The 13,932-nt window shown below is 40.9% G+C and overlaps 1 protein-coding gene and 1 pseudogene across 3 annotated transcripts in view; one reads left to right on the forward strand and one right to left on the reverse strand.

Moving 5' to 3' along the window:
• The window catches only part of MAPKAPK5 (MAPK activated protein kinase 5), a 36,315-nt gene that overhangs the window by 9,554 nt on the left and 12,829 nt on the right, over positions 1–13,932 (reverse strand). For all 3 annotated transcript variants that reach the window (XM_032876258.1, XM_032876257.1, XM_032876259.1), the window contains 7 exons: positions 13,328–13,401; positions 12,335–12,410; positions 11,675–11,772; positions 10,036–10,144; positions 8,356–8,445; positions 7,504–7,599; positions 1,063–1,143 (listed from right to left, as the gene is read on the reverse strand). In XM_032876258.1, coding sequence (XP_032732149.1) covers positions 1,063–1,143; positions 7,504–7,599; positions 8,356–8,445; positions 10,036–10,144; positions 11,675–11,772; positions 12,335–12,410; positions 13,328–13,401 — 624 coding nt within the window. The remainder of the gene's footprint in view (positions 1–1,062; positions 1,144–7,503; positions 7,600–8,355; positions 8,446–10,035; positions 10,145–11,674; positions 11,773–12,334; positions 12,411–13,327; positions 13,402–13,932) is intronic.
• On the forward strand, positions 1,255–2,214 carry LOC116878612 (annotated as a pseudogene).

Below are 13,932 nucleotides of genomic sequence, written 5' to 3' on the forward strand. Positions count from 1 at the left end.
TTTGGGTTTGTAGGGCAAGAAGGTGTGGAGCAGTGAATTCTTCGGAACTGACCAGAGTTACTGATGAAAGCAGAAGTTTAGGGTTTTTGGTCACACTGTCCCAGTGACAGGTGGAGCATAGGGCCCTGAGTGGCAGAGGAGCCTGTGTGTTCTTTCTTATGTATGCTTGTGTGTATATGTATGCACACACTATAGGAATATGTAGGGCCCTCTAAGTGTGGGACCCAAGAAGAGCTGACCTACTGCTTTTTACCACCCTCAAGTCCCTCTCTGTCACCTGTATCAGCCATGAGTCCCCAAGAAGCATCTACTCAGCGACTCCAGGACCTGCTTTTAAGAGGCCCTAATCCTCTTATGTTTTAGAACAGAGATACTTGATGTATAGGCTACAGACTGAGAACTATAGGACCAGGAACATTTGCTGGTGCTGTAGACACTGTTCTAAGTTGGGTATTTTATGGGAAGAATGGTACCATAAATGGCCATGGAATGTTCTCAGAAATGGTCTCCACCTCAAAAAAAAAAAAAAAAAAAAGATAACCATGTCTTTTAGATGTGGTCAGTGGACTACAACTATCCAGATAACCTACTGGTGATCATTGCCCTTGGTTCCTGCTGCAAAACCTCAACTGTTAAGAACATTATTTCCTACTTCATCAGACAAAAAACCTGAATTCCAAGGAATTTTCTGAATGGATGGCTGCTGTCGGCCCTTTGGGCAAGAATATTAAGGGATAAGAATTCCCTTAGAATCCCAAGGAATTGGGGTGCCTGGGTGGCTCAGTGGGTTGGGCCTCTGCCTTCGGCTCGGGTCATGATCTCGGGGTCCTGGGATCGAGCCCCACATCGGGCTCTCTGCTCAGCAGGGAGTCTGTTTCCCCCTCTCTCTCTCTGTGGACCTCTCTGCCTACTTGTGATCTCTGTATCTCTGTCAAATAAATAAATAAAATATTTAAATTTAAAAAAAAAAAAAAAAAGAATTCATTCTCAGAGAACCACAAACACTTCACAGGAGAAGAGGGGCTATACCTGAAGGGCGCAGGAAAGTATCTCTTCCCTTACCTTGTTGTAAGTGTAGGGCGTTGGCGAGGTAGGTATGATGCCAGATTTCTCCTTCTGGTGCCTTCTCTGTGCCTCCAGTACCTGTCAGAGTCAGACCAAAGGGAACAATTTACTGAAGACCTCGCCAATGACCTATAACTTGAGAAATAATGTTGAAAAAGAATGCTGAAAGAGAGAAGACACTGGCAACTAAAAAAAAAAAAAAAAAAAAAGACCCTCCAGAAAATACAAATTTTCAAAAACCTCTTAAAACCAACAATTTATCAGTTTTTGCCCAGGTCAAGGACATGAAGATCAAGTCCTTGGAAGAGATTTAACTTTTCTTCCCGCCCATCAAGGCATCCAAGGTCATGGACTTTTTCCTAGAGATACAGACATCCCTTACGCCTGTATAAAAGCAGACCAGTGCTGGCCAGTGGATCAGGTTCAAGGTACTTGTTGCCATCAAGGACTATAACAGTCACATTGTTCTGTGTATTATGTGTTCAAGGAGGTGACCACTGCCATTCATGGGGCCATGATCCTGGCCAAGTTCTCCACTGTCCTCTGACTGGGAACCCTGGGGGAACAATACTGGTGTACCCCACAGATTCCTTGCAACTGCAAGGACGCTGCAACTCTGCACAGGTCCGCTTCCTCCTCGCGCCCAGACCCATGCTATGGTCTTGCCCCATGCCCACAAAGCTGCTGATGGCAGATGTTGACAACTGCCACACCTCAGCCAGGGGCTGCAATGTCAGCTGGGGCAACTTTGCCATCTCCAAGACCTACAGCTGCCTTACCCCAACACTCTGGAAAGAGACTGTGTTCACCAAGTCTCCCTGTCAGGAATTCACTGACCATCTTGTAAAGACCCACATCAGAGTCTCCATGCGGAGGACCCAGGCTCCAGCTATGGCCACCACATAGTGTTTTTATACAAGAAGAGTAAAGTGAATTAATTAAACCTGAAAAAGAAAATACCATTTATAATAGGACCATAGAATAAATCTAACAAAGATGGGAAACACCTGTACACTGAAAACCACACAAATATTGCTGAGAAAAACTACAGGCAAAAATGAATGGAGAAATACAGCTTGCTCATGGGCTAGAAGGCTCAGTATTGTCTAGATGTCAGTGTCCCCATATTGAACCATACCTCTAAAACGACCCCAGTCAAAATCCCAACAGACTCCTTTATAGAAATTAACTGCTGATTATAAAGTTTATAAGGGGGAGCCTGAGCGGCTCAGTTGGTTAAGCATCTGCCTTCAGCTAAGGTCATGATCTCAGGGTCCTGGGATTGAGCCCCACATCGGGCTTCCTGCTCAGCACGAAGCCTGCTTCTCCCTCTCCTCCCCACCTGCGTTCTCTGTCACTATTTCTGTCTCTCTCTCTAATAATTAAAATCTTAAAAATAAAAGTCTATATGGAAATGCAAAGAAATTAAAATAGCCAAAACAACTATGAAAAAGAACTAAGTTAAAGGGCTAACTCTACCTTATCTCAATAGTTATTATAAAGTCACAGTAATTAAGACAGTACAGTACTGGTGTAAAGACAGACAAAGAGATCACTAGAACAGAACAGAAAATCCAAAATTAACACACATTCAATTGATCTTTGACAAGACTCAAAAGCAATGCAATGGAGAAAAGACAGCCTTTTCAACAAACGGTACTGGAACTGGATATCCGAATGCTAAAAAAAAGAACTTAGATCCATACTCATATATTATATAAAAATTAAATCAGCAGGGTGCCTGGGTGGCTCAGTGGGTTAGGCCTCTGCCTTTGGCTCGGGTCATGAACCCAGTGTCCTGGGATAGAGCCCCGCATTGGGCTCTGTGCTCAGCGGGGGGCCTGCTTCCTCCTCTCTCTCTGCCTGCCTTTCTGCCTACTTGTGATCTCTCTGTCTCTGTGTCAAATAAATAAATAAAATCTTTTAAAAAAATTAAAAATGGATCATGCATATACATGTAAAACCTAAAACTATAAAATTTGTAGGAGGAAATCTTGGTGATCTTGGGTGAGACAAAGATTTTTTACATAGGAAACCAATAGCTGAGTCCATAAAATATTTTTAAAAATTGATAAATTGTGGGGCACCGGGGTGGCTTAGTCGGTTAAGTGTCTGCCTTCAGCTCAGGCCATGATTCCTGGGATCGAGTCCCGCATCAGGCTCCTTGCTCAGTGGGGAGCCTGCTTTTCCCTCGGCCTGCTGCTCCCCCTGCTCACGCTTGCTCGCTCTCTCTCTCTCTCTCTCTGACAAATAAATAAAATCTTTAAAAATAAAAATCTTTTTAAAAATCAATTAATTCATATTAACAAAATAAAGAAGAAAAATATATTATCAGCCCAACAGATGCAGAAAAAGCACTGGAGAGAATTTAGCACATTCCCTTTCAGTAAACTAGAAATAGACAGAAACTTCCTCAGCCCGAAAAAGGGTATCTACAAAAATGTAACAGTTAATATGGTTAATGGTAAAAGATTGAGCATTTTTTTCTAAGATCAGGAATGAGGCAAGGATGTCTGCTCTAATCCCTTATATTCAGCTAGTGGTCCCAGCCAGTAGGTAAGACAAGGAAAAGAAATAAAAGGCAAACATACTGGAAGGAGCAAAGTAAAACTGTCATTATTCACAGATAACGTGACTTTATATACATAGAAAATTTTAACAAATCTACAAAAATATCTATAATTGATAAGTGAATTTATCAAGATAAAAGGAATCAAAAGTCATTTGTACTTCTACAAACAATCAACAACTGGAAAATGAAATTGTTAAAAATATAATTTCCAACAGCATCTAATAATATGAAATACAGGAATAAACTTAAGAAAGTATGTATAAAACCTATGCACTAAGAAATATAAAATTTTCTGAAAAAAATTAAAGACCTAATAGAGAGATCTACCATGTTCACTGATTGAAAGCCTTAATAATGTTAAGACGTCAACTCTCTCCAAATTCATCAGCAGATTAAATACAATTCAAATCACAATCCCAGGAGAAATTTTCTATTATAGAGAAGTGAATTCTAAAATTTATAGAAAAGAGCAAAGGATTCAGAATAATCAAAATAATTTTGAAAAAGAAAAAAATTGAAGGACTTCTTACACTATCTGATATCTAAGGTCAAGACTTGATAGAAAGCTACAGTAATCCCACATGATATAGCTGTAAGGACAGGCCAATAAGCAGAATAGAATAGACTAATGCCTATATGGTCAATTGATTTTTTTTTTTAAGATTTTTATTTATTGGGGGCACCTGGGTGGCTCAGTGGGTTAAGCCTCTGCCTTCAGCTCAGGTCATGAAATCAGGGTCCTTGGATCGGGCCCCGCATCAGGCTCTCTGCTCAGCACAGAGCCTGCTTCCCCCTCTCTCTGCCTACTTGTGATCTCTCTCTCTCTGTGTCATATAAGTAAAATCTTTAAAAAAAAAAAAAAAAAGATTTTTATTTATTGGGATGCCTGGGTGGCTCAGTTGGTTAACCGTCTGCCTTCGGCTCAGGTCATGATCCTGGGGTCCTGGGATGGAGTCCCACATCAGGCTCCTTGCTCAGCATGGAACCTGCTTCTCCATCTCCCTCTGCCTGCCACTCCCCATGCTTATGCTCTCTCTCTCTGACAAATAAATAAATAAAATCTTAAAAAAAAAAAAAAGATGTATGTATTTATTTATTTATTTGAGGTGGGGAGGGGCAGAAAGAGAGGGAGAGAGAGTCTCAAGCAGACTCCACATGGAGTCTGATCTGAGGCTCAATCCCATAACCCTGAGATCATGACCTAAGCCAAAATCAAGAGTGGGATGCTTAACTGACTGAGCCACCCAGATCCCTGGTCAACTGGTTTCTGACAAAACTTCAGGATAATTCATTTCAACAAAACTGTAAGGTAATTCAATGATACAAGGTTATTCTTTTCAACAAATGATGTGGAAACTTGACATCTGTAAGGAAAAGAAATCTTGACCCTTATTTTATATACACACACACACACACGCACACACACACACACACACAACAACCCTCAAATGAATTACAGTCCAAAAGGTAAAGGCTAAAACTATAGGGGTACCTGGGTGGCTCAACTGGTTAAGCAGGTTAAGCATCCTGATCTCAGCTCAGGGTCATGAGTTCAAGTCCTACATTGGGCTCTGTGCCCAGCATGGACCCTACTTAAAAAAGGGTTAGAGGGGAGAGGCACCTGGGTGGCTCAGTTGGTTAAGTACCCAACTCTTGATTTTGCTCAGGTCACAGTCTCAGGGTCATGGGATCACGCCCTAACTCAGGCTCCATGTTCAGTGGGGAGTCTGCTTCTCTGCCTCTCCCCTTGCTTACTCACACTCTCTCTAAAATAAATAAATAGGGGCACCTGGGTGGCTCAGTGGGTTAAGCCTCTGCCTTTAGCTCAGGTCATGATCTCAGGGTCCTGGGATCGAGCCCTACATCAGGCTCCTTGTCAGCAGGAGCCTGCTTCCCCCTCTCTCTCTGCCTGCCTCTCTGGCCTACTTGTGATCTCTCTCTCTCTCTCTGTCAAATAAATAAATAAAACCTTTAAAAAAATAAGTAAAATAAATAAATCTAATTTTTTAAAAAAGCAAAAACAATAACCTTTAATAAGAAGCCATGAGAAAAATCTTCATGTACATGGGTATGGAAAGACCTCTTAGGAACAAAATCACCAACCATTTAAAAAAAAAAAAAAAAAGTGGGTGAGGGGTGCCTGGGTGGCTCAGTCAGTTAAGTGTCCAAATCTTATTTTCAGCTCAGGTCATGATTTCAGGGTTGTGAGATCAAGCCCTATGTTAGGCTCCATACCGGACACGGAGCCTACTTGGGATTCTCCCTCTCCCTCACATCCTCTCCTCTTTCCCTCTCTCTCTCTCAAAAAAAAAAAAAAAAAAAAAAAAAAAAGGATGAATTGGATTTGATCAAAATCCAATTTTGATTTGCCGCTCTGCCTGCCGCTCCCCCTGTTTGTGCTCTCTCCCTGACAAATAAATAAATAAAATCTTCCAAGAAAGTAAGGAAATGGAGAAGGAGGCCACCAGCCAAAGAATGCAACTGCCTCTTGAAGCTGGTAAAGGCAAGAAAATGGATTCCCCCCAGATATTTCAGAAGAACACAGTCCTGACAAGACCTTGAACCATTTCAGACTTTTAACCTCCAAAACCGTGAGGAAATAAATGTGTTCCTTAAGGCACTAAGTCTGTGGAAATTCATCACAACAGCAATAAAAAGTAATACATAAACACAACAAAGAACTTGTATCTAGAAAATAATAACTTCTTATACCTCGCAATTATAAAACCAAAAATGGGCATGTAATATTTATATCCGTACTTCATGGGTTATTGTAGAAAATGTTGTACCCATATTTCACAGTAGAATATCTAATAAACACATGAAAAAATACAGAACAGTAACCATTAAGAAAATGTTATAATTAAATCCATAATGAAATAATACTATGGACTTACCAGAGGACTAAGATTATATATACTAACGAACATGAACTGATCGTAAGAACATGAAGAAACTGGAACTCTTATATATTACTGGGGAATAGGTAAAATGGTACAACCATTTTGGAAAAGATGTCCCCAAAACTTGTAAATGAATGTTCCTAGCAGCTTTATTCATAACAGCCAAAAACAGAAAACCCAAAATGGCCATCAGTCAATGAATGGATAAACAAACATGGTTTAGTCCTCTATAATAGAACACTACTTAACAACAAAAAAGAACTAACTGGTGATATATGCAGCAACGTGGATGAATTTCAAACACATGTTGAGCAAAAGAAGTAAAACACAATAGGTAAGGGCGCCTGCGTGGCTCAGTGGGTTAAGCCTCTGCCTTCGGCTCAGGTCATGATCTCAGGGTCCTGGGACTGAGTCCCGCATCAGGCTCTCTGCTCAGCACGGAGCCTGCTTTCCCCTCTCTCTCTACCTGCCTCTGCCTACTTGTGATCTCTGTCTCTCTGTCGAATAAATAAATAAAATCTCTAAAAACAAAAAACAAAATACGATAGGTACATGAGTTCCATTCATATGAATTTCTACAACAGGCAAAACTAAGCCATAAGGACAGAAAGTAGATCAGTGGTCACCTGGGGCAGACTGACTACAAAGATACATAAGAGCTCCCGACATGATGGAAATGTTTCATACCTTGATTATGGTGGTGACCATGCAAGAGTATCTGTTTGTCAAAAGTCATCAAAATACACTTAAAGTAGGAGTATTTTATTGTACACAAATTTTACCTTGTTTTTAAAAGAAGCTGATTTTAAAATAAATGCCTGCACCTAATTAAGCAGACTGTTGGTTTCTGAAACTGAGCCCTCCCCTTCCCATTGGTAATACATGCCCGCTTGTGCTGTCAAAGAGAACATGCCTACAGACAGCCCAGTAATATATCCTGTGGCAGAAAGAGCAAATGCTTACCTGAGGTGCAACATAATAAGGGGTGAATTGGGGTGTCATCAAGTCACCTTGGTCAATTTTGGCAAATCCAAAGTCACACAACTTCACTGGGGCATCCTGTAATAAAATAAATGGGAGTCATTTCTCCAGAATCCTCAATAAACACTAGCGGAAAATCCAGGTGGAAGACAGGTTACCTTGAGCTCTCTTTCACGAGTTTCTGGCTGACTCTCAAGCCTATGAATAGCATGTCCTCACATCTGAAGAAATGATTCATACTGAGGAATTTTTCTTACTATCACAGAGGTAAAGAATTTCTCCCCGCCCACAGTTGGCTTTGTTTCATGACTGGTATATGCAGTACTAAAATCAAGATCTTAGCCAACTGTCCCCTGACTCTATCTACTGGCCCATCGTCTCCCATCCAGGGTGCGATTTCACTTTTAGCATCAGCTTCAAGACTCCCAGAGCAACTTATTTGTTGGAACATGATACACGGGGCAGGGGGTGAGACTGGAGAGAAAAAAACACCTTATCAGCATTAACAAACAGCAAATACAACTGTTACATTTCAAGGTAATATCTGACATCTTACAGACTCCTGCCCCTCTCCAAAGCACCTCCAAATCATATCTAAAACCTAAAGACTTACAAATGCATATCAGTACCATCCAACATCAATGCCAGGGGTATAGCAGAATGTCTCTGAGCCTCCAGCAAGGAAACAAGTGGGGAAAGTAAGCTGCTGGAAGCACTTTGGCTTCAAGCCTCTTCACCATGGATTCAGAGAACTCTGAATCTACACCTACCCACCCATTCCCAAATGGTGTTGAGAGTGGCAGCGCTAAAATGCAGAAAAGTAAGTCATCTCACCAACGAGTTATCCTTGAAGAGCAGATTTTCAGGCTTGAGGTCTCTGTGAGCAATGTTTAACAAGTGACAGTGCCGTAGAGCCAAAGCTATCTGGAAAAGGACATAATGGAGCAACCATATCTTAGAAAAGATAGCTCTTTAATACCCCTGGCTTAGCAAACTCAGGAAATTAAAAAAAAAAAAAATCCTTAATTAAGTCCATTCAGACTGTAGTTGGTTTTCAATTTCACAGCAGAAATTAAGTAAGACTTTGGGTACCAAGAAATAGAAATGAATTCAGCTTAGTTTAGCTGCAACCTGTATTTCATTAAACAAAATAAGTAAATAAATAAAACAGTAAAACACTTCTTTGTCCAAGTAAACTGATGGTTAAATCCTGTACGAAATGGGAAGGATGAAATGCTTCCAATTCCACTCCTCTGAGATGCAACCAGCACGGCAGAGTAAACTCTGTGCCGGGCAGTCTTCAGCAGGCCTGGGCTCCCCCAGCGAGGCAGTGGGCACTGACAGCTGGCTCCGGAGAGAACTGCACTGTCCGGGGGCTCAACTCCAGGTTCTGCCTTCAAGAAAAATGGAAAGCCGCTAACTGCGTATTTTCCCACCTGATGGTCCAGTTTGCTCATCTCATTTGCTGAAATAAAATGTCACCTGTTTAGGTGGGTTGGAAGGGTTTTTGTTTTATACGAGATTCTCAGAGTACATCCTAATACTTGAAACTTTGAAAAATACAAGATGGAACTGTTAAAATTAAATAGAACAAATTCTACCTGTTCTTCAACTCTCAGTATGGAATTGTCTTAGCATTCCAAATATCAGCTCCTTCCTCCCAGAAAGGAGTTGTCAAAAAAATGCCTGAGGCTCCTGCACACTGCCAGGGCTCACAGCCAATGGGCTACCTGAAGGGCAAGTCCTCCACTAACACCACAAGGGGCTCCTGCCCAGTGAGCAGACTTTAATAGGAATTCTTGCTTTGAGGGAGAGAAAAATGCTTGTGGCTCATGGAAAATTTGGAAGAATTTTGTATTTAGAACAAATTGAGCTCTGATTTCTTCTTTTTGCCTTGCTTGCTTAGCCTGAAGATAACGCTTGTGCAGTTAACTTTTCACCTCCTCAAGAGGTTATTTCCAGTTAGATCCCTAGTACCATTTGTGACATAAATCATTTTTCTAGCAATAAAATGTGATGTCAAAATAGAGAGACTATAATCAGGAATAACCCAGAATTACAAAGACCTTAGAATTCTATTAAAATCTGATGAGGTGACTCATAAGAAAAAAAAAAAAATTGTATACAGTTGTCCTAGAATATATTTTTATCCCAATCTTTCAGGTGTTATCAGTAGCAATTTATCTCAAAGTCCAACAGTGCTTGGACACTATGTACTCAAAGATATCTACAGTCTACACAGGAATTAAAAGATTACCTTCCTTTCAGAGTTTATTTAAGTTTTATAATAGGCAAGCAATTGACAACCACTTAAAAATACAGTCCCCCCCACCCACCAAAGCATATAAGGGGTCACATTTCTCCTGTCAAAGCATCTTTTCTGATTACATAACAAAGCAGGCAATGAGAGATCAAATAGAGCTTTTCTTCAAGCTTTCTTTTATTCCCCCCAATGAAATTGTGCTTGTTAACCAACGCTGTTGGCAGTTTGATTGGTACCCGGGGTTAACTTGCCTGCTTTGTTACTTGGCTGGCTTGCTTCTCTGTAAAGTGCCGGTGCTGGCTGATTCTGTGAAATAGCTCTCCCCCTTCCATCATCTCCATTACAATTAAGAGTCGAGCCCTGTTTGAAAGCATTTGATTTTGTTAAGTTTAAAAAAAAAAAAAAACCTGAAACATCAAATAGCTAACCTAAAGATACCTCATCTACAAAGTGTGCAACTACTTTCTAAGTCTAGCCCTACCATGCCCCTTGGAGTTGGATCCCTTGTCACTATCAACCGGACACTACAGATAAGGAATATCCTTCACCTAAAATTTTCTAGGAAGCTAAAAATGAGAGTAAAATCATTAAGTTCTGAAGACAATGATCCTTTTGAAGATACTGTACTTAACTTGTTATTACTAGATATTAAGGGGAGGGGGGAGTGATCCTTTAAGTGACATGTTTTTAATATTGTATTTAGGGCACCTAGATGGAAAGTGTATTGAAAATAGAATATGACTTTGTGTAGGACATGAATTTCAACTTGGCTGGTGTTGGGCTACCCTAGTTATTCACTCTCATTCTGTGTCTGTGTCTGTGTCTCTGTCTATGTGTGTCTCTCTACACTCCTTCTCCCCACTATGCTAGTTTTCCATGTGACCCACAGCATACCCAGCAAGACAGCTGCTGGACAGGGTTACACAGGTACTAAAGAAAAGCAAAAATTCTCATGTTGTAAAAAAAAAAAAAAAAAAAAAAAAAATCAGAACTCTGGTTACCATTCATTCTTTGATATAAATGCATCCAGCTTCTATCCAAATGCTTTCACCAACAGAGCACAGTTGTGAGACATAATCATAATTTCCCATTTGTTTTTACAAATCCATCTTCTTTCTCCACCTGGAAGACTCCTACCCACGCCCTTCAAGTCCTAGCCACGACATAAGCACTCTGTGAGATACCTCACCTCCCCAGCCTATAGTCAGCAGCTCTCTTCTCCTTTATAAGCTCAAAATATCTTATGGAGGCCTCTTCTTGGTGCCTATCTCATTGCTATGATGATAGGTTTACATCTCGGTCCCCAGTAGAAATCATACCTTATTTAACTTTGAATTACCTGGAAGACACTTAGAATGCCATCCAGTGGGCTTGCCAAACATTTGGCGGCTAAAAGAATAATGTTGATTTCTTCCTTTAAAAAGAATGTCAGACTAAGCAATAAGGGCTTGTTGCCATAGCAACTCTAAGCCAGTGCCTAGTATTATCTGGTCCCCTTTCACTAATTTGAAATAGAATCTGTTTTAATTCCACACTACATACTTTTTTTTTTTTTAAGAGGAAGTAATCACAATAATCAGGGGGTACCAGAGAGTGGATGGGGCAGAGATGAAACAAGACTGGCAATGAGTTGGTAACTGCTGAAGCTGGGTGATGGCTACCTGGGGATTCATTATACAATTCTGTCTGCTTTTACAACTGTTTGAAGATTTCCAAAAGAAAAGAAGAGAAGAGAGAAAGAGGGAGGGAAGCAGGCAGGCAGGGAGGAAGGAGGGAGGGAGAGAAAGGGGAGGGCAGAAAAAAACAGCACAAAAGAGAAGAAAACCCCACTATACCTTGGCCTACATGTAAAGAGGAGGACATGTGGTGATCACCTCCATGCGGTCTTACCTGGGGCTGGACTCATGAGGAAACTGTACACTGTTAGCAAACACTTCAATAATTTGAACTATATTTGGGTGTGTGGCACACATCATGTGCAGACGTACCTTAAAGAGAACAGAGGAAACATACCACCTCACCAACGGATTTACTTTCTGCTGCCCCATTCATTAGCAAATGAAAATCTGGCAAATAACTTATTTTGTTTCAGAAATTATTCGTATATCTCTAAGCAAAAGAATACACCATCCACTGCACATGTTACTAGTATGTCTTCACCACACCCAGATGACTTAAAACAAATGTGTATTTTTTAGAACTAGAAACACATCCTCACAGCCCTCCTGCAGCACACTTACAAGACACTAGTCGCCATTCTCTACTCTTCAAGGATTTTGTCCAATAAGTACAAGTTGAGGTAAACCTGAATACTTCAGGGTATAAGAACCACATTAATTGAAAAAGAACAAGAGGTAGTTCAAAGAAGTAAAGACTGACAACCTTTGGGACCACTTTGTAATGATAACAGGAATAGGAAAAAGGGGTAAATGTGGATATAAAATTCTTTGTGCATCTCTGTATTCCCTCCAGGAAGCTGCCTTACTTGTAAAAAGGATACTTCATAGGCACTTCAAATATTTAGGCAAGCAAGGCAATAAAGGGTCGTACCTCATTTCTAGCTTTTGGACGATCAAAAAGAATTTTCAGTGCAAACCGTTCTTGAGTAGATTTCTTTACACAGACTCTAGATTTGGAGGGAAAAAATTCAATCAGAAATCATCTATGTTAACACTGAAAACTAATTTAACAAGTTTGTTCTTTTAGAATTGTACTTCTAATCAAGAATATATCTGGGTGCATCCAAACTTGCCCTGAGGGCTAGCAGGTAGAAAGGCAGAAAAGCCATTTCACCTTCCTGGCATAGGCCTCAGCTCCTGAGCCATGTGGAAGCAAACTGAGGACAGCCAAGGAAGGAATGGCCAAGGATGGCCTCTGCCAGCTAAAGGAAAACTCTCATGGTAGCTCCATAGTCTCAATATCCTTTTCTTTCTTTATGAGAGAGAGAGGGAGAATAGGGGTTGGGGCAGAGGGAAAAGAAGAGAATCTTAAGCAGGCTCCACATCTAGGGTGACCCCAACACAGGGCTCGATCTCACAACCCTGAGATCATGACCTGAGCCAAAATCAAGAGTCAAACACTTAACCAACTGAGTTGCCCAGGTGCCTCAGTCTCATACCATAAGTGATTCTATGTTACAGATCATGTGAATCAGTCATTTAAATATATTTCTTTTTTTTTTTAAGATTTTTTATTTATTTATTTGACAGAGAGAGATCACAAGTAGGCAGAGAGGCAGGCAGAGAGAGAGAGAGAGAGGAGGAAGCAGGCTCCCCACCGAGCAGAGAGCCCGATGCGGGGCTCGATCCCAAGACCCTGGAATCATGACCTGAGCTGAAGGCAGAGGCTTCAACCCACTGAGCCACCCAGGCGCCCCTTAAATATATTTCTAAATGGATGAGGAAAAGTCTTACATAAATACCTCCACTTGTTAAATTAAAGCTATTTCACAAATCTGGCACACCTGATGCTTCTAAAGTATGATGTATGTCAAAAGGCCCTTTGCAGAGTAATTCTGCCATAGTTTGCACGTGGGTCTCTTACCTAACTGGACCACTAATTCCAGCTCCCAGCTTCTGAGTCCAATTGATATTGTATTCCTCTAAAATGGAGGTTTCCTATTAAAATAGAAAAGGGAGGGGCAGACAATGATTCTCCAATTAAAAAGCTGAATAATTGAGTAGGGTGGAACAGGTAACCTTATCACTCAGGATCTCATTTTCTTTCTTTTTATTTATTTATTTATTTATTTGACAGAAAGAGATCACAAGTAAGCAGAGAGGCAGGCAGAGAGAGTGGGGGAAGCAGGCTCCCCACTAAGCAGAGAGCCCCATGCGGGGCTCATTCCCAGGATCCTGAGATCATGACCTGAGCCAAAGGCAGAGGCTTAACCCACTGAGCCACCCAGGCACCCCAGTATCTCATTTTCTAAGAGAAACTGATAAGCAGTGCTTTGCGTTCTTTTGGCTTTATAATTAGGTATTTCTTCTAAATGACTAAGTCAGGCACTGTTTTCCAGCTAAAAAGAAAGCAAACACTTTTGGGTAAGAAGAAATTCTTCAGCTCACCCACAAGATACTCAATGTTTTTCAGGGGTTGGGGGAGTGTGAGAGGAAGATTTTCTTTCAAAATGCTTCACTGCTGAATAT

Source organism: Lontra canadensis, unplaced genomic scaffold, assembly GCF_010015895.1.
Source record: "Lontra canadensis isolate GAN:19392208 unplaced genomic scaffold, GSC_riverotter_1.0 scaffold58, whole genome shotgun sequence".
In the NCBI taxonomy this organism is placed as follows: domain Eukaryota; kingdom Metazoa; phylum Chordata; class Mammalia; order Carnivora; family Mustelidae; genus Lontra; species Lontra canadensis.